This window comes from Oncorhynchus keta, unplaced genomic scaffold (genome assembly GCF_023373465.1).
Source record: "Oncorhynchus keta strain PuntledgeMale-10-30-2019 unplaced genomic scaffold, Oket_V2 Un_contig_4011_pilon_pilon, whole genome shotgun sequence".
Lineage (NCBI taxonomy): Eukaryota > Metazoa > Chordata > Actinopteri > Salmoniformes > Salmonidae > Oncorhynchus > Oncorhynchus keta.
The window spans coordinates 171046-195000 of record NW_026287556.1 but is presented as its reverse complement, the minus strand read 5'-3'; the positions used below and the strand labels follow the sequence as shown (position 1 = coordinate 195000).

The 23955-nt window shown below is 44.8% G+C and overlaps 1 protein-coding gene across 1 annotated transcript in view; it reads right to left on the bottom strand.

Moving 5' to 3' along the window:
- Positions 1–17189, bottom strand: part of LOC127924418 (dolichyl-diphosphooligosaccharide--protein glycosyltransferase subunit STT3B-like) — a gene marked incomplete at its 3' end in the record, with an annotated part of 74426 nt that extends 57237 nt beyond the window's left edge. Inside the window, exon 1 of the mRNA XM_052509159.1 lies at positions 16615–17189. Within this exon, the coding sequence (XP_052365119.1) occupies positions 16615–16883 (269 nt within the window). The remainder of the gene's footprint in view (positions 1–16614) is intronic.
- Positions 17190–23955: the final 6766 nt, after the last annotated feature.

Below are 23955 nucleotides of genomic sequence, written 5' to 3'. Positions count from 1 at the left end.
ATGTCTGGAATGGTTCAACACTAACCCACCACCATGTTGTTGACTGGAACAAACCCACCAACATGTTGTCTGACTGGAACACTAACCCACCAACATGTCTGACTGAACACCAACCCACCAACATGTTTTCTGACTAGAACACTAACCCACCAACATGTCAAAACTGACTAGAACATAACCCACCACCATGTTGTCTCGACTAGAACACTAACCCACCAACATGTTGTCTGACTGGAACACTAACCCACCAACATGTCTGACTAGAACACTAACCCACCAACATGTCTGACTGGAACACTAACCCACCACCATGTCTGACTAGAACACTAACCCACCACCATGTCTGACTAGAACACTAACCCACCAACATGTGGGCTGACTAGAATACTAACCCACCAACATGTTGTGGACTAGAACACTAACCCACCACCATGTTGTCTGACTAGAACACTAACCCACCACCATGTCTGACTAGAACACTAACCCACCAACATGTTGTCTGACTAGAACACTAACCCACCACCATGTGGAAAGACTGGAACACTAACCCACCAACATGTCTGACTAGAACACTAACCCACCACCATGTGGTCTGACTAGAACACTAACCCACCACCATGTCTGACTAGAACACTAACCCACCAACATGTCTGACTAGAACACTAACCCACCAACATGTCTGACTAGAACACTAACCCACCAACATGTTGTCTGACTGGAACACTAACCCACCACCATGTCTGACTAGAACACTAACCCACCAACATGTTGTCTGACTGGAACACTAACCCACCACCATGTCTGACTAGAACACTAACCCACCAACATGTCTGACTAGAACACTAACCCACCAACATGTTGTCTGACTGAACACTAACCCACCAACATGTCTGACTAGAACACTAACCCACCAACATGTCTGACTAATGAACACTAACCCACCACCATGTTGTCTGACTAGAACACTAACCCACCAACATGTCTGACTGAACACTAACCCACCACCATGTCTGACTGGACACTAACCCACCACCATGTCTGACTAGAACACTAACCCACCAACATGTTGTCTGACTAGAACACTAACCCACCAACATGTTGTCTGACTAGAACACTAACCCACCAACATGTCTGACTGGAACACTAACCCACCAACATGTCTGACTGGAACACTAACCCACCAACATGTTGTCTGACTAGAACACTAACCCACCAACATGTCTGACTAGAACACTAACCCACCAACATGTCTGACTGGAACACTAACCCACCACCATGTCTGACTAGAACACTAACCCACCACCATGTTGTCTGACTAGAACACTAACCCACCAACATGTTGTCTGACTAGAACACTAACCCACCAACATGTTGTCTGACTGGAACACTAACCCACCAACATGTCTGACTAGAACACTAACCCACCAACATGTTGTCTGACTAGAACACTAACCCACCAACATGTCTGACTGGAGAACACTAACCCACCAACATGTTGTCTGACTAGAACACTAACCCACCAACATGTCTGACTAGAACACTAACCCACCAACATGTTGTCTGACTAGAACACTAACCCACCAACATGTCTGACTGAACACTAACCCACCAACATGTTGTCTGACTGGAACACTAACCCACCAACATGTTGTCTGACTGGAACACTAACCCACCAACATGTCTGACTGGAACACTAACCCACCAACATGTCTGACTGGAACACTAACCCACCAACATGTCTGACTGGAACACTAACCCACCAACATGTCTGACTAGAACACTAACCCACCAACATGTCTGACTAGAACACTAACCCACCAACATGTTGTCTGTCTGACTGAACACTAACCCACCACCATGTCTGACTAGAACACTAACCCACCACCATGTTGTCTGACTAGAACACTAACCCACCAACATGTCTGACTAGAACACTAACCCACCACCATGTCTGACTAGAACACTAACCCACCACCATGTTGTCTGACTAGAACACTAACCCACCAACATGTCTGACTGACACTAACCCACCAACATGAAACACTAACCCACCAACATGTCTGACTAGAACACTAACCCACCAACATGTCTGACTAGAACACTAACCCACCAACATGTTGTCTGACTAGAACACTAACCCACCAACATGTCTGACTAGAACACTAACCCACCACCATGTCTGATGGAACACTAACCCACCAACATGTCTGACTAGAACACTAACCCACCACCATGTTGTCTGACTAGAACACTAACCCACCAACATGTTGTCTGACTAGAACACTAACCCACCAACATGTTGTCTGACTAGAACACTAACCCACCAACATGTCTGACTAGAACACTAACCCACCAACATGTTGTCTGACTAGAACACTAACCCACCAACATGTCTGACTGGAACACTAACCCACCAACATGTTGTCTGACTAGAACACTAACCCACCAACATGTCTGACTAGAACACTAACCCACCAACATGTTGTCTGACTAGAACACTAACCCACCACCATGTCTGACTAGAACACTAACCCACCAACATGTTGTCTCACTAGAACACTAACCCACCAACATGTCTGACTAGAACACTAACCCACCAACATGTCTGACTAGAACACTAACCCACCAACATGTTGTCTGACTGGAACACTAACCCACCAACATGTCTGACTAGAACACTAACCCACCAACATGTCTGACTAGAACACTAACCCACCAACATGTGTCTGACTAGAACACTAACCCACCAACATGTTGTCTGACTAGAACACTAACCCACCACCATGTCTGACTAGAACACTAACCCACCAACATGTCTGACTAGAACACTAACCCACCAACATGTCTGACTAGAACACTAACCCACCACCATGTCTGACTAGAACACTAACCCACCAACATGTCTGACTAGAACACTAACCCACCAACATGTTGTCTGACTAGAACACTAACCCACCAACATGTCTGACTAGAACACTAACCCACCAACATGTCTGACTAGAACACTAACCCACCAACATGTTGTCTGACTAGAACACTAACCCACCAACATGTTGTCTGACTAGAACACTAACCCACCAACATGTCTGACTAGAACACTAACCCACCAACATGTGTCTGACTAGAACACTAACCCACCAACATGTCTGACTGGAACACTAACCCACCAACATGTCTGACTAGAACACTAACCCACCAACATGTCTGACTAGAACACTAACCCACCAACATGTCTGACTAGAACACTAACCCACCAACATGTTGTCTGACTAGAACACTAACCCACCAACATGTTGTCTGACTAGAACACTAACCCACCAACATGTTGTCTGACTAGAACACTAACCCACCAACATGTCTGACTAGAACACTAACCCACCAACATGTCTGACTAGAACACTAACCCACCAACATGTTGTCTGACTAGAACACTAACCCACCAACATGTCTGACTAGAACACTAACCCACCAACATGTCTGACTAGAACACTAACCCACCACCATGTTGTCTGACTAGAACACTAACCCACCACCATGTCTGACTGAACACTAACCCACCAACATGTCTGACTAGAACACTAACCCACCAACATGTCTGACTAGAACACTAACCCACCAACATGTTGTCTGACTAGAACACTAACCCACCAACATGTTGTCTGACTAGAACACTAACCCACCAACATGTCTGACTAGAACACTAACCCACCAACATGTTGTCTGACTAGAACACTAACCCACCAACATGTTGTCTGACTAGAACACTAACCCACCAACATGTCTGACTAGAACACTAACCCACCAACATGTTGTCTGACTAGAACACTAACCCACCAACATGTCTGACTAGAACACTAACCCACCAACATGTTGTCTGACTAGAACACTAACCCACCAACATGTCTGACTAGAACACTAACCCACCAACATGTCTGACTAGAACACTAACCCACCAACATGTCTGACTAGAACACTAACCCACCAACATGTCTGACTAGAACACTAACCCACCAACATGTTGTCTGACTAGAACACTAACCCACCAACATGTCTGACTAGAACACTAACCCACCAACATGTTGTCTGACTAGAACACTAACCCACCAACATGTTGTCTGACTAGAACACTAACCCACCAACATGTTGTCTGACTAGAACACTAACCCACCAACATGTCTGACTAGAACACTAACCCACCAACATGTTGTCTGACTAGAACACTAACCCACCAACATGTCTGACTAGAACACTAACCCACCAACATGTCTGACTAGAACACTAACCCACCAACATGTTGTCTGACTAGAACACTAACCCACCAACATGTTGTCTGACTAGAACACTAACCCACCAACATGTCTGACTAGAACACTAACCCACCAACATGTCTGACTAGAACACTAACCCACCAACATGTTGTCTGACTAGAACACTAACCCACCAACATGTTGTCTGACTGGAACACTAACCCACCAACATGTCTGACTAGAACACTAACCCACCAACATGTTGTCTGACTAGAACACTAACCCACCAACATGTCTGACTGGAACACTAACCCACCAACATGTCTGACTAGAACACTAACCCACCAACATGTTGTCTGACTAGAACACTAACCCACCACCATGTTGTCTGACTAGAACACTAACCCACCAACATGTCTGACTAGAACACTAACCCACCAACATGTCTGACTGGAACACTAACCCACCACCATGTTGTCTGACTAGAACACTAACCCACCAACATGTTGTCTGACTAGAACACTAACCCACCAACATGTTGTCTGACTAGAACACTAACCCACCAACATGTCTGACTAGAACACTAACCCACCAACATGTCTGACTAGAACACTAACCCACCAACATGTTGTCTGACTAGAACACTAACCCACCAACATGTCTGACTAGAACACTAACCCACCAACATGTTGTCTGACTAGAACACTAACCCACCAACATGTTGTCTGACTGGAACACTAACCCACCAACATGTCTGACTAGAACACTAACCCACCAACATGTCTGACTGGAACACTAACCCACCAACATGTTGTCTGACTAGAACACTAACCCACCAACATGTCTGACTGGAACACTAACCCACCAACATGTTGTCTGACTAGAACACTAACCCACCAACATGTCTGACTAGAACACTAACCCACCAACATGTTGTCTGACTGGAACACTAACCCACCAACATGTCTGACTGGAACACTAACCCACCAACATGTCTGACTAGAACACTAACCCACCAACATGTCTGACTGGAGAACACTAACCCACCAACATGTCTGACTAGAACACTAACCCACCAACATGTCTGACTAGAACACTAACCCACCACCATGTCTGACTAGAACACTAACCCACCAACATGTTGTCTGACTAGAACACTAACCCACCAACATGTCTGACTAGAACACTAACCCACCAACATGTCTGACTAGAACACTAACCCACCAACATGTCTGACTAGAACACTAACCCACCAACATGTCTGACTAGAACACTAACCCACCAACATGTCTGACTAGAACACTAACCCACCAACATGTTGTCTGACTAGAACACTAACCCACCAACATGTCTGACTAGAACACTAACCCACCAACATGTCTGACTAGAACACTAACCCACCAACATGTTGTCTGACTGGAACACTAACCCACCAACATGTCTGACTGGAACACTAACCCACCAACATGTTGTCTGACTGGAACACTAACCCACCAACATGTCTGACTAGAACACTAACCCACCAACATGTTGTCTGACTAGAACACTAACCCACCAACATGTCTGACTGGAACACTAACCCACCAACATGTTGTCTGACTAGAACACTAACCCACCAACATGTCTGACTGGAACACTAACCCACCAACATGTCTGACTAGAACACTAACCCACCAACATGTCTGACTAGAACACTAACCCACCAACATGTCTGACTAGAACACTAACCCACCAACATGTCTGACTGGAACACTAACCCACCAACATGTCTGACTAGAACACTAACCCACCAACATGTCTGACTAGAACACTAACCCACCAACATGTCTGACTAGAACACTAACCCACCAACATGTCTGACTAGAACACTAACCCACCAACATGTCTGACTAGAACACTAACCCACCAACATGTTGTCTGACTAGAACACTAACCCACCAACATGTCTGACTGGAACACTAACCCACCAACATGTTGTCTGACTAGAACACTAACCCACCAACATGTCTGACTGGAACACTAACCCACCAACATGTTGTCTGACTAGAACACTAACCCACCAAAATGTCTGACTAGAACACTAACCCACCAACATGTTGTCTGACTGGAACACTAACCCACCAACATGTTGTCTGACTAGAACACTAACCCACCAACATGTCTGACTGGAACACTAACCCACCAACATGTTGTCTGACTGGAACACTAACCCACCAACATGTCTGACTGGAACACTAACCCACCAACATGTTGTCTGACTAGAACACTAACCCACCAACATGTCTGACTAGAACACTAACCCACCAACATGTTGTCTGACTAGAACACTAACCCACCAACATGTTGTCTGACTAGAACACTAACCCACCAACATGTCTGACTAGAACACTAACCCACCAACATGTTGTCTGACTAGAACACTAACCCACCAACATGTCTGACTGGAACACTAACCCACCAACATGTCTGACTGGAACACTAACCCACCAACATGTCTGACTAGAACACTAACCCACCAACATGTCTGACTGGAACACTAACCCACCAACATGTTGTCTGACTAGAACACTAACCCACCAACATGTCTGACTGGAACACTAACCCACCAACATGTCTGACTGGAACACTAACCCACCAACATGTTGTCTGACTGGAACACTAACCCACCAACATGTTGTCTGACTGGAACACTAACCCACCAACATGTCTGACTAGAACACTAACCCACCAACATGTTGTCTGACTAGAACACTAACCCACCAACATGTCTGACTAGAACACTAACCCACCAACATGTTGTCTGACTAGAACACTAACCCACCAACATGTTGTCTGACTAGAACACTAACCCACCAACATGTCTGACTGGAACACTAACCCACCAACATGTTGTCTGACTAGAACACTAACCCACCAACATGTCTGACTAGAACACTAACCCACCAACATGTTGTCTGACTAGAACACTAACCCACCAACATGTTGTCTGACTAGAACACTAACCCACCAACATGTCTGACTAGAACACTAACCCACCAACATGTCTGACTAGAACACTAACCCACCAACATGTCTGACTAGAACACTAACCCACCAACATGTTGTCTGACTAGAACACTAACCCACCAACATGTTGTCTGACTAGAACACTAACCCACCAACATGTCTGACTGGAACACTAACCCACCAACATGTTGTCTGACTGGAACACTAACCCACCACCATGTCTGACTAGAACACTAACCCACCAACATGTCTGACTAGAACACTAACCCACCAACATGTTGTCTGACTAGAACACTAACCCACCAACATGTTGTCTGACTAGAACACTAACCCACCAACATGTTGTCTGACTAGAACACTAACCCACCAACATGTCTGACTAGAACACTAACCCACCAACATGTCTGACTAGAACACTAACCCACCAACATGTCTGACTAGAACACTAACCCACCAACATGTCTGACTAGAACACTAACCCACCAACATGTCTGACTAGAACACTAACCCACCAACATGTCTGACTGGAACACTAACCCACCAACATGTTGTCTGACTGGAACACTAACCCACCAACATGTTGTCTGACTAGAACACTAACCCACCAACATGTCTGACTGGAACACTAACCCACCAACATGTCTGACTAGAACACTAACCCACCAACATGTCTGACTGGAACACTAACCCACCAACATGTTGTCTGACTAGAACACTAACCCACCACCATGTCTGACTAGAACACTAACCCACCAACATGTCTGACTGGAACACTAACCCACCAACATGTCTGACTAGAACACTAACCCACCAACATGTCTGACTGGAACACTAACCCACCAACATGTCTGACTAGAACACTAACCCACCAACATGTTGTCTGACTAGAACACTAACCCACCAACATGTCTGACTGGAACACTAACCCACCAACATGTCTGACTAGAACACTAACCCACCAACATGTCTGACTAGAACACTAACCCACCAACATGTCTGACTAGAACACTAACCCACCAACATGTTGTCTGACTAGAACACTAACCCACCAACATGTCTGACTAGAACACTAACCCACCAACATGTCTGACTGGAACACTAACCCACCAACATGTTGTCTGACTGGAACACTAACCCACCAACATGTCTGACTGGAACACTAACCCACCAACATGTTGTCTGACTAGAACACTAACCCACCAACATGTCTGACTGGAACACTAACCCACCAACATGTCTGACTGGAACACTAACCCACCAACATGTTGTCTGACTAGAACACTAACCCACCAACATGTTGTCTGACTAGAACACTAACCCACCAACATGTCTGACTAGAACACTAACCCACCAACATGTCTGACTAGAACACTAACCCACCAACATGTCTGACTAGAACACTAACCCACCAACATGTCTGACTAGAACACTAACCCACCAACATGTTGTCTGACTAGAACACTAACCCACCAACATGTCTGACTAGAACACTAACCCACCAACATGTTGTCTGACTAGAACACTAACCCACCAACATGTCTGACTGGAACACTAACCCACCAACATGTCTGACTAGAACACTAACCCACCAACATGTCTGACTAGAACACTAACCCACCACCATGTTGTCTGACTAGAACACTAACCCACCAACATGTCTGACTAGAACACTAACCCACCAACATGTCTGACTAGAACACTAACCCACCAACATGTCTGACTAGAACACTAACCCACCAACATGTCTGACTAGAACACTAACCCACCAACATGTTGTCTGACTAGAACACTAACCCACCAACATGTTGTCTGACTAGAACACTAACCCACCAACATGTCTGACTGGAACACTAACCCACCAACATGTCTGACTGGAACACTAACCCACCAACATGTCTGACTAGAACACTAACCCACCAACATGTCTGACTAGAACACTAACCCACCAACATGTCTGACTAGAACACTAACCCACCAACATGTCTGACTAGAACACTAACCCACCAACATGTCTGACTAGAACACTAACCCACCAACATGTCTGACTAGAACACTAACCCACCAACATGTCTGACTAGAACACTAACCCACCAACATGTCTGACTAGAACACTAACCCACCAACATGTCTGACTAGAACACTAACCCACCAACATGTCTGACTAGAACACTAACCCACCAACATGTCTGACTGGAACACTAACCCACCAACATGTCTGACTGGAACACTAACCCACCAACATGTCTGACTAGAACACTAACCCACCAACATGTCTGACTGGAACACTAACCCACCAACATGTCTGACTAGAACACTAACCCACCAACATGTCTGACTGGAACACTAACCCACCAACATGTCTGACTAGAACACTAACCCACCAACATGTCTGACTAGAACACTAACCCACCAACATGTCTGACTAGAACACTAACCCACCAACATGTCTGACTAGAACACTAACCCACCAACATGTCTGACTAGAACACTAACCCACCAACATGTCTGACTGGAACACTAACCCACCAACATGTCTGACTAGAACACTAACCCACCAACATGTCTGACTGGAACACTAACCCACCAACATGTCTGACTGGAACACTAACCCACCAACATGTCTGACTAGAACACTAACCCACCAACATGTCTGACTGGAACACTAACCCACCAACATGTCTGACTAGAACACTAACCCACCAACATGTCTGACTGGAACACTAACCCACCAACATGTCTGACTGGAACACTAACCCACCAACATGTCTGACTAGAACACTAACCCACCAACATGTCTGACTAGAACACTAACCCACCAACATGTCTGACTAGAACACTAACCCACCAACATGTCTGACTAGAACACTAACCCACCAACATGTCTGACTGGAACACTAACCCACCAACATGTCTGACTGGAACACTAACCCACCAACATGTCTGACTGGAACACTAACCCACCAACATGTCTGACTAGAACACTAACCCACCAACATGTCTGACTAGAACACTAACCCACCAACATGTCTGACTAGAACACTAACCCACCAACATGTCTGACTAGAACACTAACCCACCAACATGTCTGACTGGAACACTAACCCACCAACATGTCTGACTAGAACACTAACCCACCAACATGTCTGACTAGAACACTAACCCACCAACATGTCTGACTGGAACATTAACCCACCAACATGTCTGACTGGAACACTAACCCACCAACATGTCTGACTGGAACACTAACCCACCAACATGTCTGACTGGAACACTAACCCACCAACATGTTGTCTGACTAGAACACTAACCCACCAACATGTCTGACTGGAACACTAACCCACCAACATGTCTGACTGGAACACTAACCCACCAACATGTCTGACTAGAACACTAACCCACCAACATGTCTGACTAGAACACTAACCCACCAACATGTCTGACTAGAACACTAACCCACCAACATGTTGTCTGACTAGAACACTAACCCACCAACATGTCTGACTGGAACACTAACCCACCAACATGTCTGACTAGAACACTAACCCACCAACATGTCTGACTGAACACTAACCCACCAACATGTCTGACTGGAACACTAACCCACCAACATGTCTGACTGGAACACTAACCCACCAACATGTCTGACTGGAACACTAACCCACCAACATGTCTGACTAGAACTGACTAAACACCAACCACCAACATGTCTGACTGGAACACTAACCCACCAACATGTCTGACTAGAACACTAACCCACCAACATGTCTGACTAGAACACTAACCCACCAACATGTCTGACTAGAACACTAACCCACCAACATGTCTGACTAGAACACTAACCCACCAACATGTCTGACTAGAACACTAACCCACCAACATGTTGTCTGACTAGAACACTAACCCACCAACATGTCTGACTAGAACACTAACCCACCAACATGTTGTCTGACTGGAACACTAACCCACCAACATGTTGTCTGACTAGAACACTAACCCACCAACATGTCTGACTAGAACACTAACCCACCAACATGTCTGACTGGAACACTAACCCACCAACATGTCTGACTGGAACACTAACCCACCAACATGTCTGACTGAACACTAACCCACCAACATGTCTGACTGGAACACTAACCCACCAACATGTCTGACTGGAACACTAACCCACCAACATGTCTGACTAGAACACTAACCCACCAACATGTCTGACTAGAACACTAACCCACCAACATGTCTGAACACTAACCCACCAACATGAACACTAACCCACCAACATGTCTGACTGAACACTAACCCACCAACATGTCTGACTGGAACACTAACCCACCAACATGTCTGACTGGAACACTAACCCACCAACATGTCTGACTAGAACACTAACCCACCAACATGTCTGACTGGAACACTAACCCACCAACATGTCTGACTAGAACACTAACCCACCAACATGTCTGACTAGAACACTAACCCACCAACATGTCTGACTTTGTCTGACTAGAACACTAACCCACCAACATGTCTGACTAGAACACTAACCCACCAACATGTCTGACTGGAACACTAACCCACCAACATGTCTGACTGAACACTAACCCACCAACATGTCTGACTAGAACACTAACCCACCACCATGTCTGACTACACTAACCCACCAACACTGACTAACCCCCCAACATGTCTGACTAGAACACTAACCCACCAACATGTCTGACTAGAACACTAACCCACCAACATGTCTGACTGGAACACTAACCCACCAACATGTCTGACTAGAACACTAACCCACCAACATGTCTGACTAGAACACTAACCCACCAACATGTCTGACTAGAACACTAACCCACCAACATGTCTGACTAGAACACTAACCCACCAACATGTCTGACTAGAACACTAACCCACCAACATGTCTGACTAGAACACTAACCCACCAACATGTCTGACTAGAACACTAACCCACCAACATGTTGTCTGACTAGAACACTAACCCACCAACATGTCTGACTAGAACACTAACCCACCAACATGTCTGACTGGAACACTAACCCACCAACATGTCTGACTAGAACACTAACCCACCAACATGTCTGACTGGAACACTAACCCACCAACATGTCTGACTAGAACACTAACCCACCAACATGTCTGACTAGAACACTAACCCACCAACATGTCTGACTAGAACACTAACCCACCAACATGTCTGACTAGAACACTAACCCACCAACATGTCTGACTAGAACACTAACCCACCAACATGTCTGACTAGAACACTAACCCACCAACATGTCTGACTAGAACACTAACCCACCAACATGTCTGACTAGAACACTAACCCACCAACATGTCTGACTGGAACACTAACCCACCAACATGTCTATTTGGTACGCCCCCATGGACTCTCAAAATCAGGCTCGACTTATTCTGCTTCTCTCGCCTCGTGTCTGGACTTTTCAGAGTCTGCAACAACAAAACGCTCCAGTTGTCTTCGCTATAATTAAAACCACAGCCCCCCTCCCTGCTGCCCTGCCCTGCCAAGAGCCACCGCTGTCCGGGTATTAGGAGGTTCCGTTCAGATGTCCTCTCTGAAGGAACATGAGGACCTGGGTCCTACATGTCTTCATTAAAGAGCATCACAGACACCAGAAACAGGGAAACGGTGATGCTCGTCCACTATGTATCCTCTCTGTCTGTTAGTCAGTCAGCAGGCAACACCAGAGGATCTCTGGTAAAGAGGAGGACACACAGCACCAAAGGTTAAAACAATCACCACATCTACTATGTAGTAATATGTTTCTTTGTGTCCAACTCCGACCTCACTAAAAGATTACAATATGCATGTGAGGTCCTCTGTGTAGTTGGTTCCCATTGTTATGCAGGTGTAATACAGGTGTAATACAGGTGTAATACAGGTGTAATGCAGGTGTAATACAGGTGTAATACAGGTGTAATACAGGTGTAATACAGGTATAATACAGGTGTGATACAGGTGTAATACTAGGTATAATACAGGTGTAATACAGGTGTAATACAGGTGTAATACAGGTGTAATACAGGTGTGATACAGGTGTAATACAGGTGTAATACAGGTGTAATACAGGTGTAATACAGGTGTAATACAGGTGTAATACAGGTGTAATACAGGTGTGATACAGGTGTGATACAGGTGTAATACAGGTGTAATACAGGTGTAATACAGGTGTAATACAGGTGTAATACAGGTGTAATACAGGTATAATACAGGTGTAATACAGGTGTAATACAGGTATAATACAGGTGTAATACAGGTGTAATACAGGTATAATACAGGTGTAATACAGGTGTAATACAGGTATAATACAGGTATGTAATACAGGTGTAATACAGGTATAATACAGGTGTAATACAGGTGTGATACAGGTGTAATACAGGTGTAATACAGGTGTAATACAGGTGTAATACAGGTGTAATACAGGTGTAATACAGGTGTAATACAGGTATAATACAGGTGTAATACAGGTGTAATACAGGTGTGATACAGGTGTAATACAGGTGTAATACAGGTGTGATACAGGTGTGATACAGGTATAATACAGGTGTAATACAGGTGTAATACAGGTGTGATACAGGTGTAATACAGGTATAATACAGGTGTAATACAGGTGTGATACAGGTATAATACAGGTGTGGTACATGTGTAATACAGGTACAATACAGGTATAATACAGGTGTAATCTAGGTATAATACAGGTGTGGTACAGGTGTAATACAGGTATAATACAGGTGTAATACAGGTGTAATCTAGGTATAATACAGGTGTGATACAGGTGTGATACAGGTGTAATACAGGTATAATACAGGTGTGATACAGGTGTAATCTAGATATAATACAGGTATAATACTGGTATAATACAGGTGTAATGCAGGTGTAATACAGGTGTAATACAGGTGTAATACAGGTGTGATACAGGTGTAATACAGGTGTAATACAGGTATAATACAGGTGTAATACAGGTGTAATCTAGGTATAATACAGGTATAATACAGGTGTAATACAGGTGTAATACAGGTGTAATACAGGTATAATACAGGTGTGATACAGGTGTAATACAGGTGTAATACAGGTATAATACAGGTGTAATACAGGTGTAATACAGGTATAATACAGGTGTAATACAGGTGTAATACAGGTATAATACAGGTATAATACAGGTGTGATACAGGTGTGATACAGGTATAATACAGGTGAATACAGGTGTGATACAGGTGTAATACAGGTGTGATACAGGTGTAATACAGGTGTAATACAGGTGTAATACAGGTATAATACAGGTGTAATACAGGTGTAATACAGGTGTGTATACAGGTGTGATACAGGTGTAATACAGGTGTGATACAGGTGTACACTAGATATAATACAGGTGTATAGGTATAATACAGGTGTAATACAGGTGTAATACAGGTATGAATACAGGTGTAATACAGGTGTGATACAGGTGTAATACAGGTGTGATACAGGTTGATACAGGTATAATACAGGTATAATACAGGTGTGATACAGGTGTGATACAGGTGTGATACAGGTATAATACAGGTGTAATACAGGTGTAATATAGGTATAATACAGGTATAATACAGTTGTGATACAGGTGTAATATAGGTATAATACAGGTATAATACAGGTGTGATACAGGTGTAATCTAGGTATAATACAGGTATAATACAGGTGTAATACAGGTGTAATACAGGTGTATCAGAACAGGGTCTGGAGAGAACGTAATTAGTATAAGTCTTTCCTCTAGTCTTGATCTTACCTGCATTAAACAGTTCAATAATGACACAATTCCATAGTGTCATTATACAATAACAACAACACTGTCAACAGATGATGCAATACTGGCTTTACCTGGGCAATAGCCTCTCAGACCTTCTCCTGTCATACTGTCTCCTGTCATACTGTCTCCTCCCAGACTGTCTCCTCTCAGACTGTCTCTTGTCATACTGTCTCCTCCGAGACTGTCTCCTCTCAGACCTTCTCCTGTCATACTGTCTCCTGTCTACTGTCTCCTCTCAGACTGTCTCTCTCAGACTGTCTCCTCTCATACTGTCTCCTCGGATATTGTCTCCTCTCAGACTTTCTCCTCTCAGACTGTCTCCTCTCATACTGTCTCCTCGGATATTGTCTCCTCTCAGACTGTCTCTTGTCATACTGTCTCCTCGGATATTGTCTCCTCTCAGACTTTCTCCTCTCAGACTGTCTCCTCTCATACTGTCTCCTCTCACACTTTCTCCTCTCATACTGTCTCCTCTCACACTGTCTCCTCTCAGACTGTGTTTCCTTTCACACTGTCTCCTTTCACACTGTGTCCTCGGATACTCTTTCACACTGTCTCCTTTCACACTGTGTCCTCGGATACTGTCTCCTTTCACACTGTCTCCTCTCAGACTGTCTCCTCTCAGACTGTCTCCTTTCACACTGTGTCCTCGGATACTGTCTCCTTTCACACTGTGTCCTCGGATACTGTCTCCTTTCACACTGTGTCCTCGGATACTGTCTCCTCTCCACTGTCTCCTCTCAGAGGAGAAGGAGGCATTGGTCTGACTGACGATTTCCTAGTTCTTCACAACAGGTTCTACAGTTAGAAAATCCATTCAGTCTCATCAAATAGGCACAATTCCTATCGTAATGCCAATAGTCATAGACTACATTCATTATTCTCCTCTCACTAACAGACAGTTTCCCCACTCGTCTTGAAGCAATAGTCAGAGCTGTCAAACTGCATGTAATACAGAGTCCTACAGACTTCAGTGACTCCCAAATGGCCCCCTTCATTCCCCATGTAGTGCACTACGGTAGGTGTCAGTTATTTGATTTATAGCCTATAGACATCGTCATGTTATTACAAGTCAAAAATGCATATTTCTGCCTATGGCCGAATAGTCAATTATTAGTCTATCCTGGAAGAAACCGCTAACTGTAAACGTCTAGTTGTTATGTAAGATCCGGCCAAACAGTTGGATAATACATGAGGAAATGCATATAGATAGGCGAGGTCGGCTATAGGCTACTCTTCAGGCTGCTGCTTCTTGTTTCCGGGTTCAATCCGCTGTGTCACTCACACCGCACCATTGTCCTCTTTATGAAGACGGCGCGCTCTGCTCCGGATCCGACATGCACACAATTATTGTTACAATGTATCGTCACTCTGGAACTACTACAAAGGATACGTGGCTGAGTTTATACAAATGTTGCGCTGCTCTGTCTGCTGTGTTGCCAAACATGAAATCAGAGCTAGATCAGATAGAGCAGCATATTTAGCGCGGTAGTTGTCTACATTCTCCATTATCGATGTGAATGATCGTGTTACTGTTTACTCACCAAGGGTCAAACTCGTGGATGATGCTCTCAAATCGGATGACAGCGAAGAGCCTGGCACTGAAACCAGCAAGCCAGGCCAGAAACAGGATGGTAAACGAGAGTAAGGACTGCCACCCTGCCGGCTGAGCTATCCCGGTGGAGAGAGCCCCCGTAGGACTACTACCGACGGTCCCCGCTGGACTGGTCCGTCCATTCCCAGAGAGAGAAGCTCCGATATTCGCAGCAGAAGCTTTATGCTTGCTATCGGAAACAGAGTGATGTTCCGCCATATTCTACGCCAGACCCCGGTTGTAGGCAGATCTGATAGGAACGAGAGAAACCCTCCTCCTGCTGCCACGCTCCACTGTCGAAGAGCCTCGCACCCTATCTGCACCTCTCGTTTCACTTCCAATGACCTACGGTGCACCAGAACCCTATCCTTGGTATAACCGGACCGCTAATTCAAACCAAGTTCCCCCGATGGAGTCACATAGCAGCCGGGGTTGCAGTACCGCAGTAGCGCACGCGAACCGACGAGCTGCTCCTCCTTGGAAGTTGATGTCGGGGCGGGCGCACCGTGGACAGCAGGACCAGGAAGAGAGCTCAGCCTCTCACAACCAGACGGGTACGACTGGGCAGGTCCACGGCGCTGTCATAACACCAATCACAAGAGAGAGTGTACAGACTGACAGGGACAGTAACCAATGGGATGGGATTCACACCGGATAGTGGTAGCATCGTTGAGGTGGATAGCGCACTAGCAAGTCCACCAATCATATGTCTAGGATATAATATCAGACTGAAAAGATAGCCAATCCGCTATCAACAGCGCGGGGTCAGTTTCACGGAAGAAGCCAATAAAATAAATGAAATCCGCCAAACGTGCCTGCCACGAGAGCGTATACCACAGCAGCGTCAACCGTGTGAATAAGTACAGTAGGATCAGTAGGATACAGTAGGACCTGGCGACAAACAGCTGCCTCCCAGTGCCCACATACCAGCGGTATAATGCTCAGGCTGTCCGCTGTCCTCCTTCCATTCAAAACAATCCTCCTGCTGAGAATGACGCAAACAGGAAGTCACCACAGCATGTCGGGAATAGATTTATCACACTAATAACAGACACACAGGGTGAATTAGACCTGTTATTGTCACGTGGCTTTATTCTGTTGTATTATTAGATGTTGTGTTTTCATCTATTCTCACGGTGACGTCAGTCAGCAGCTACACTAAAACAAGAGTATAGGATTAGACTATTACCCATACAGGACTAGTTTATCAGGACTAGGTTATTACCCATACAGGACTAGTTTATCAGGACTAGTGTATTACCCATACAGGACTAGTTTATCAGGACTAGACTATTACCCATACAGGACTAGTTTATCAGGACTAGTGTATTACCCATACAGGACTAGTTTATCAGGACTAGGTTATTACCCATACAGGACTAGTTTATCAGGATTAGACCATTACCCATACAGGACTAGTTTATCAGGATTACCATTACCCATACAGGACTAGTTTATCAGGACTAGACTTAGACCTAGTTTATCAGGACTAGACCCCATACAGGACTAGTTTATCAGGACTAGACTATTACCCATACAGGACTAGTTTATAAGGACTAGACTATTACCCATACAGGACTAGTGTATCAGGACTAGACTTTTACCCATACAGGACTAGTTTATCAAGACTAGACTATTACCCATACAGGACTAGTTTATCAGGACTAGACTATTACCCATACAGGACTAGTTTATCAGGACTAGACTATTACCCATACAGGACTAGTTTATCAGGACTAGGTTATTACCCATACAGGACTAGTTTATCAGGACTAGACTATTACCCATACAGGACTAGTTTATCAGGATTAGACTATTACCCATACAGGACTAGTTTATCAGGACTAGACTATTACCCATACAGGACTAGTTTATCACGACTAGGTTATTACCCATACAGGACTAGTTTATCAGGACTAGACTATTACCCATACAGGACTAGTTTATCAGGACTAGACTATTACCCATACAGGACTAGTTTATCAGGACTAGACTATTACCCATACAGGACTAGTTTATCAGGACTAGGTTATTACCCATACAGGACTAGTTTATCAGGATTAGACTATTACCCATACAGGACTAGTTTATCAGGACTAGACTAATACCCATACAGGACTAGTTTATCAGGACTAGGTTATTACCCATACAGGACTAGTTTATCAGGACTAGACTATTACCCATACAGGACTAGTTTATCAGGACTAGGTTATTACCCATACAGGACTAGTTTATCAGGACTAGACTATTACCCATACAGGACTAGTTTATCAGGACTAGACTATTACCCATACAGGACTAGTTTATCAGGACTAGGTTATTACCCATACAGGACTAGTTTATCAGGACTAGACTATTACCCATACAGGACTAGTTTATCAGGACTAGACTATTACCCATACAGGACTAGTTTATTACCCATACAGGACTAGTTTATCAGGACTAGGTTATTACCCATACAGGACTAGTTTATCTGGACTAGTGTATCAGACTAGTTTATCAGGACTAGGTTATTACCCATACAGGACTAGTTTATCAGGACTAGACTATTACCCATACAGGACTAGTTTATCAGGACTAGGTTATTACCCCATACAGGACTAGTTTGTCAGGACTAGACTATTACCCATACAGGACTAGTTTATCAGGACTAGGTTATTACCCATACAGGACAAGTTTATCAGTACTAGACTATTACCCATACAGGACTAGTTTATCAGGACTAGACTATTACCCATACAGGACTAGTTTATCAGGACTAGGTTATTACCCATACAGGACTAGTTTATCAAGACTAGGTTATTACCCATACAGGACTAGTTTATCTGGACTAGTGTATCAGACTAGTTTATCAGGACTAGGTTATTACCCATACAGGACTAGTTTATCAGGACTAGGTTATTACCCATACAGGACTAGTTTATCAGGACTAGGTTAGTACCCATACAGGACTAGTTTATCAGGACTAGGTTATTACCCATACAGGACTAGTTCATCTGGACTAGACTATTACCCATACAGGACTAGTTTATCAGGATGAGGTTATTACCCATACAGGACTAGTTTATCAGGACTAGGTTATTACCCATACAGGACTAGTTTATCAGGACTAGGTTATTGTCCATACAGGACTAGTTTATCAGGACTAGGTTATTGCCCATACAGGACTAGTTTATCAGGATTAGGTTATTACCCATACAGGACTAGTTTATCAGGACTAGGTTATTGTCCATACAGGACTAGTTTATCAGACTAGTTTATCAGGATTGGGTTATTACCCATACAGGACTAGTGTATCAGACTAGTTTATCAGGATTGGGTTATTACCCATACCGGACTAGTTTATCAGGATTAGGTTATTACCCATACAGCACTAGTTTGTCAGGTATAACACCAAACCTGTTTCAGCTCCTCTAAAAACATGATATTGTCTAAACTCAGTAGTAAAAACTACTGCCGTTGATTCAAGTGGGTGAGCAGCATGAATACAGAGGAGAGAGAGAGAGAGAGAGAGAGAGAGAGAGGGAGAGAGGAGAGAGAGAGGGGAGGGAGGAGAGAGAGAGAGAGGGGAGAGAGGACAGAGAGGGGAGGGAGGAGAGAGAGAGGGGAGGGAGGAGAGAGAGAGGGGAGAGAGGAGAGAGAGGGGAGGGAGGAGAGAGAGAGGGAGGGGAGGAGAGAGAGAGGGGAGAGAGGGAGAGAAGAGAGAGGAGGGAGAGAGAGAGAGAAGAGAGAGGGAGAGAGAGAGAGGGAGGGAGGAGAGAGAGGGAGGGAGGAGGGAGGAGAGAGGGGGAGGGAGGAGAGAGAGGGAGGAGAGAGAGGAGAGAGGAGAGGAGAGAGGGGAGGGGAGGGAGAGAGAGAGAGGAGAGAGAGAGAGAGGGGGAGGGAGGAGAGAGAGAGGGGAGGGAGGAGAGAGAGAGAGGGGAGAGAGGAGAGAGAGGGAGGAGAGGAGAGAGAGAGAGAGAGGAGAGAGAGGGAGGAGAGAGAGAGAGATGAGGAGAGAGAGAGATGAGGAGAGGAGACCTGCATACACAAGAGAGAGAGAGGGGAGGGAGGAGAGAGAGATGAGGAGAGGAGAGAGAGAGGGGAGGGAGGAGAGAGAGAGGAGGAGAGGAGAGAGAGAGGGGGGAGGGAGGAGAGAGAGATGAGGAGAGGAGAGAGAGACGGGAGGGAGGGAGGGAGGAGAGAGAGAGGGGAGGGAGGAGAGAGAGAGAGAGAGAGAGAGGGGAGGGAGGAGAGAGAGGAGGGAGGAGAGAGAGATGGGAGGGAGGAGAGAGAGAGGAGGGAGGAGAGAGAGATGAGGAGAGGGGAGGAGAGCACATCCACTCTCACACGGTCTGCTTTCTATTCAAACACACTACCTCACTACCTGAACATATATTAATACAGGTCCACACTGACACAATACCAACGTGTGGCTTTTCTGCAACAATACCTCTCTCTCACTTTGTCTCTGTCTCTCTCCATCATTATCTCTCTCTCTCTCTCTCTCTCTCTCTCTCTCTCTCTCTCTCTCTCTCTCTCTCTCTCTCTCTCTCTCTCTCTGTCTCTCTGTCTCTCTCTCTCTGTCTCTCCATCATTATCTCTCTCTCTCTCCATTATCTCTCTCTCTCTCTCTCTCTCTCTCTCTCTCTCTCTCTCTCTCTCTCTCTCTCTGTCTCTCTGTCTCTCTCTCTCTGTCTCTCTCTCTCTCTCGCTCTCCCTCTCTCTGTCTCTCCATCATTATCTCTCTCTCTCTCCATTGTTATCTCTCTCTCTCCATCGTTATCTCTCTCTCCATCTCATCTCTCCCTCCATCATTCTCTCTCTCATCTCTCTCTTTCTCCTTCGATCTCTCTCTCTCTCTCTCTCTCTCTCTCTCTCTCTCTCTCTCTCTCTCTCTCTCTCTCTCTCTCTCTCTCTCTCTCTCTATCGCTCTCTGTCTCCTTCTCTCTCGCCATCATTTTTTCTCTCTCTCTGACCAGGAAAACCTCTCCCTATACACTGATTTGAAAAGAAAAGCAAGAGGGAGAGATTGAGGTGAGTCTACAGAGTATACATGAAAAAAAGAGAAGCATTTTTCTTCCCGGGGACTCTATTGTATAATTATAATCAGTCGTGTTCAGTAACTGTCTCTATTGTATAATTATAATCAGTCGTGTTCAGTAACTGTCTCTATTGTATAATTATAATCAGTCGTGTTCAGTAACTGTCTCTATTGTATAATTATAATCAGTCGTGTTCAGTAACTGTCTCTATTGTATAATTATAATCAGTCGTGTTCAGTAACTGTCTCTATTGTATAATTATAGTCAGTAGTGTTCAGTGACTGTCAAACAAACCCTCACTTAAATTACCTTCCTTCCATACACTGTTCTAGAACAAAAAAGGGTAGAGGACGTTTGTGAGGCAAGCTCCCAAAACGTTCCCAAAAGATGAGAGAGTTTGAGTTGTGTGTACATTATTATTATTATATTATTTGTGTACATTTGTGTGTCAGAGCTTCCTGAGGCGAGGCGTAATCATTTCAAGTCAAACTGATAAAGGAAATCCTATTACCCACCCGGTCTAGAATGGCTCCAAGCAGGAAAAGAACATAGGGGGATGCGTCCCAAATTGCATCCCTATTTACCGATAATAAAGTGCCCTACTTTCAACCAGGGCCCATTAAAAGTAGTGCACTTTAAAGGGAATAAGCTGCCCTTTGTGACACATTCATAGATTTCCTCCTGAAAAGACTACTGGATAGAATCTTGTTTAAAAACACAGTGAAACCCACACAGTGAAACCCACACAGTGAAACCCACATACTGAAACCCACTATGTAAAACTGACTATGTGAAACCCACTATGTGAAACCCACACAGTGAAACCCACTATGTGAAACCCACTATGTGAAACCCACACAGTGAAACCCACACAGTGAAACCCACTACAGTGAAACCCACACAGTGAAACCCACACAGTGAAACCCACTATGTAAAACTGACTATGTGAAACCCACTATGTGAAACCCACACAGTGAAACCCACTATGTGAAACCCACTATGTGAAACCCACACAGTGAAACCCACACAGTGAAACCCACTATGTAAAACTGACTATGTGAAACCCACTATGTGAAACCCACTATGTGAAACCCACTATGTGAAACCCACTAGTGAAACCCACACAGTGAAACCCACTATGTAAAACCCACTATGTGAAACCCACACAGTGAAACCCACTAGTGAAACCCACTATGTGAAACCCACACAGTGAAACCCACACAGTGAAACCCACACAGTGAAACCCACACAGTGAAACCCACTATGTGAAACCCACACAGTGAAACCCACACAGTGAAACCCACTATGTGAAACCCACTATGTGAAACCCACACAGTGAAACCCACACAGTGAAACCCACACAGTGAAACCCACACAGTGAAACCCACACAGTGAAACCCACTATCCTTATGTGAAACCCACACATGTGAAACCACACAGTGAAACCCACACAGTGAAACTCACACAGTGAACTTCCCACACAGTGAAACCCACAAATGAAACCCACAGAAGTGGCTGTGTTGTAAACCCACAAATTGAGAGTGAAACCAATGACATTTAGGTCTCAGGTCATCCTCTCAGCTCGGGTCCATAGCGGGGCCCATTCAAACTCTACTCCGTGACAAGCCACACAGTGAAACCCACGTGGCTTAAGAAACACTGAAACCCACACAGTGAAACCCAAATTAAATGTATTCAGTCACACCCACTGACTATCTGAAACCCAACAGTGAACTATTTCCAATGACTGTGAAACAACAGTGAGTACAGTGAAACCCACACCCACACAGCCCCCCACAACAAACCCATAATGAAACATAGCACATGTTCCTCAGGCCCACACAGAAACCCCCCCTAGTGAAACCATAATAACATAGCAGGGTCTATGTTCCTCACCCACAGTAAACTGTCCATGAAACCCAGCAGGGTCTATGTTCCCAGCCCCCACAGTACTGTCCATAAAAACATAGCAGGGTCTATGTTCCTCAGCCCCAAGTACCCACCAGTGAAACCCAGCAGTGAAACCCTCAGCAGAAACCCATAATAAACATAGCAGGGAAACTCACCAGTGAAACCCCCACAGTACTGTCCAAATAACATAGCAGGGTCTATGTTCCTCACCCCCAGAGTACTGTCCATAATTACAGACTGGGTCAATCAGTTCCTCAGCCCAATTCAGTATCCCATACGGCATCAAAGTTGTAAATGAGACATCAGCTCCACTGAGACTGTCCCCAGTAACAGAAAAACTACGTTCCTAAAGTATT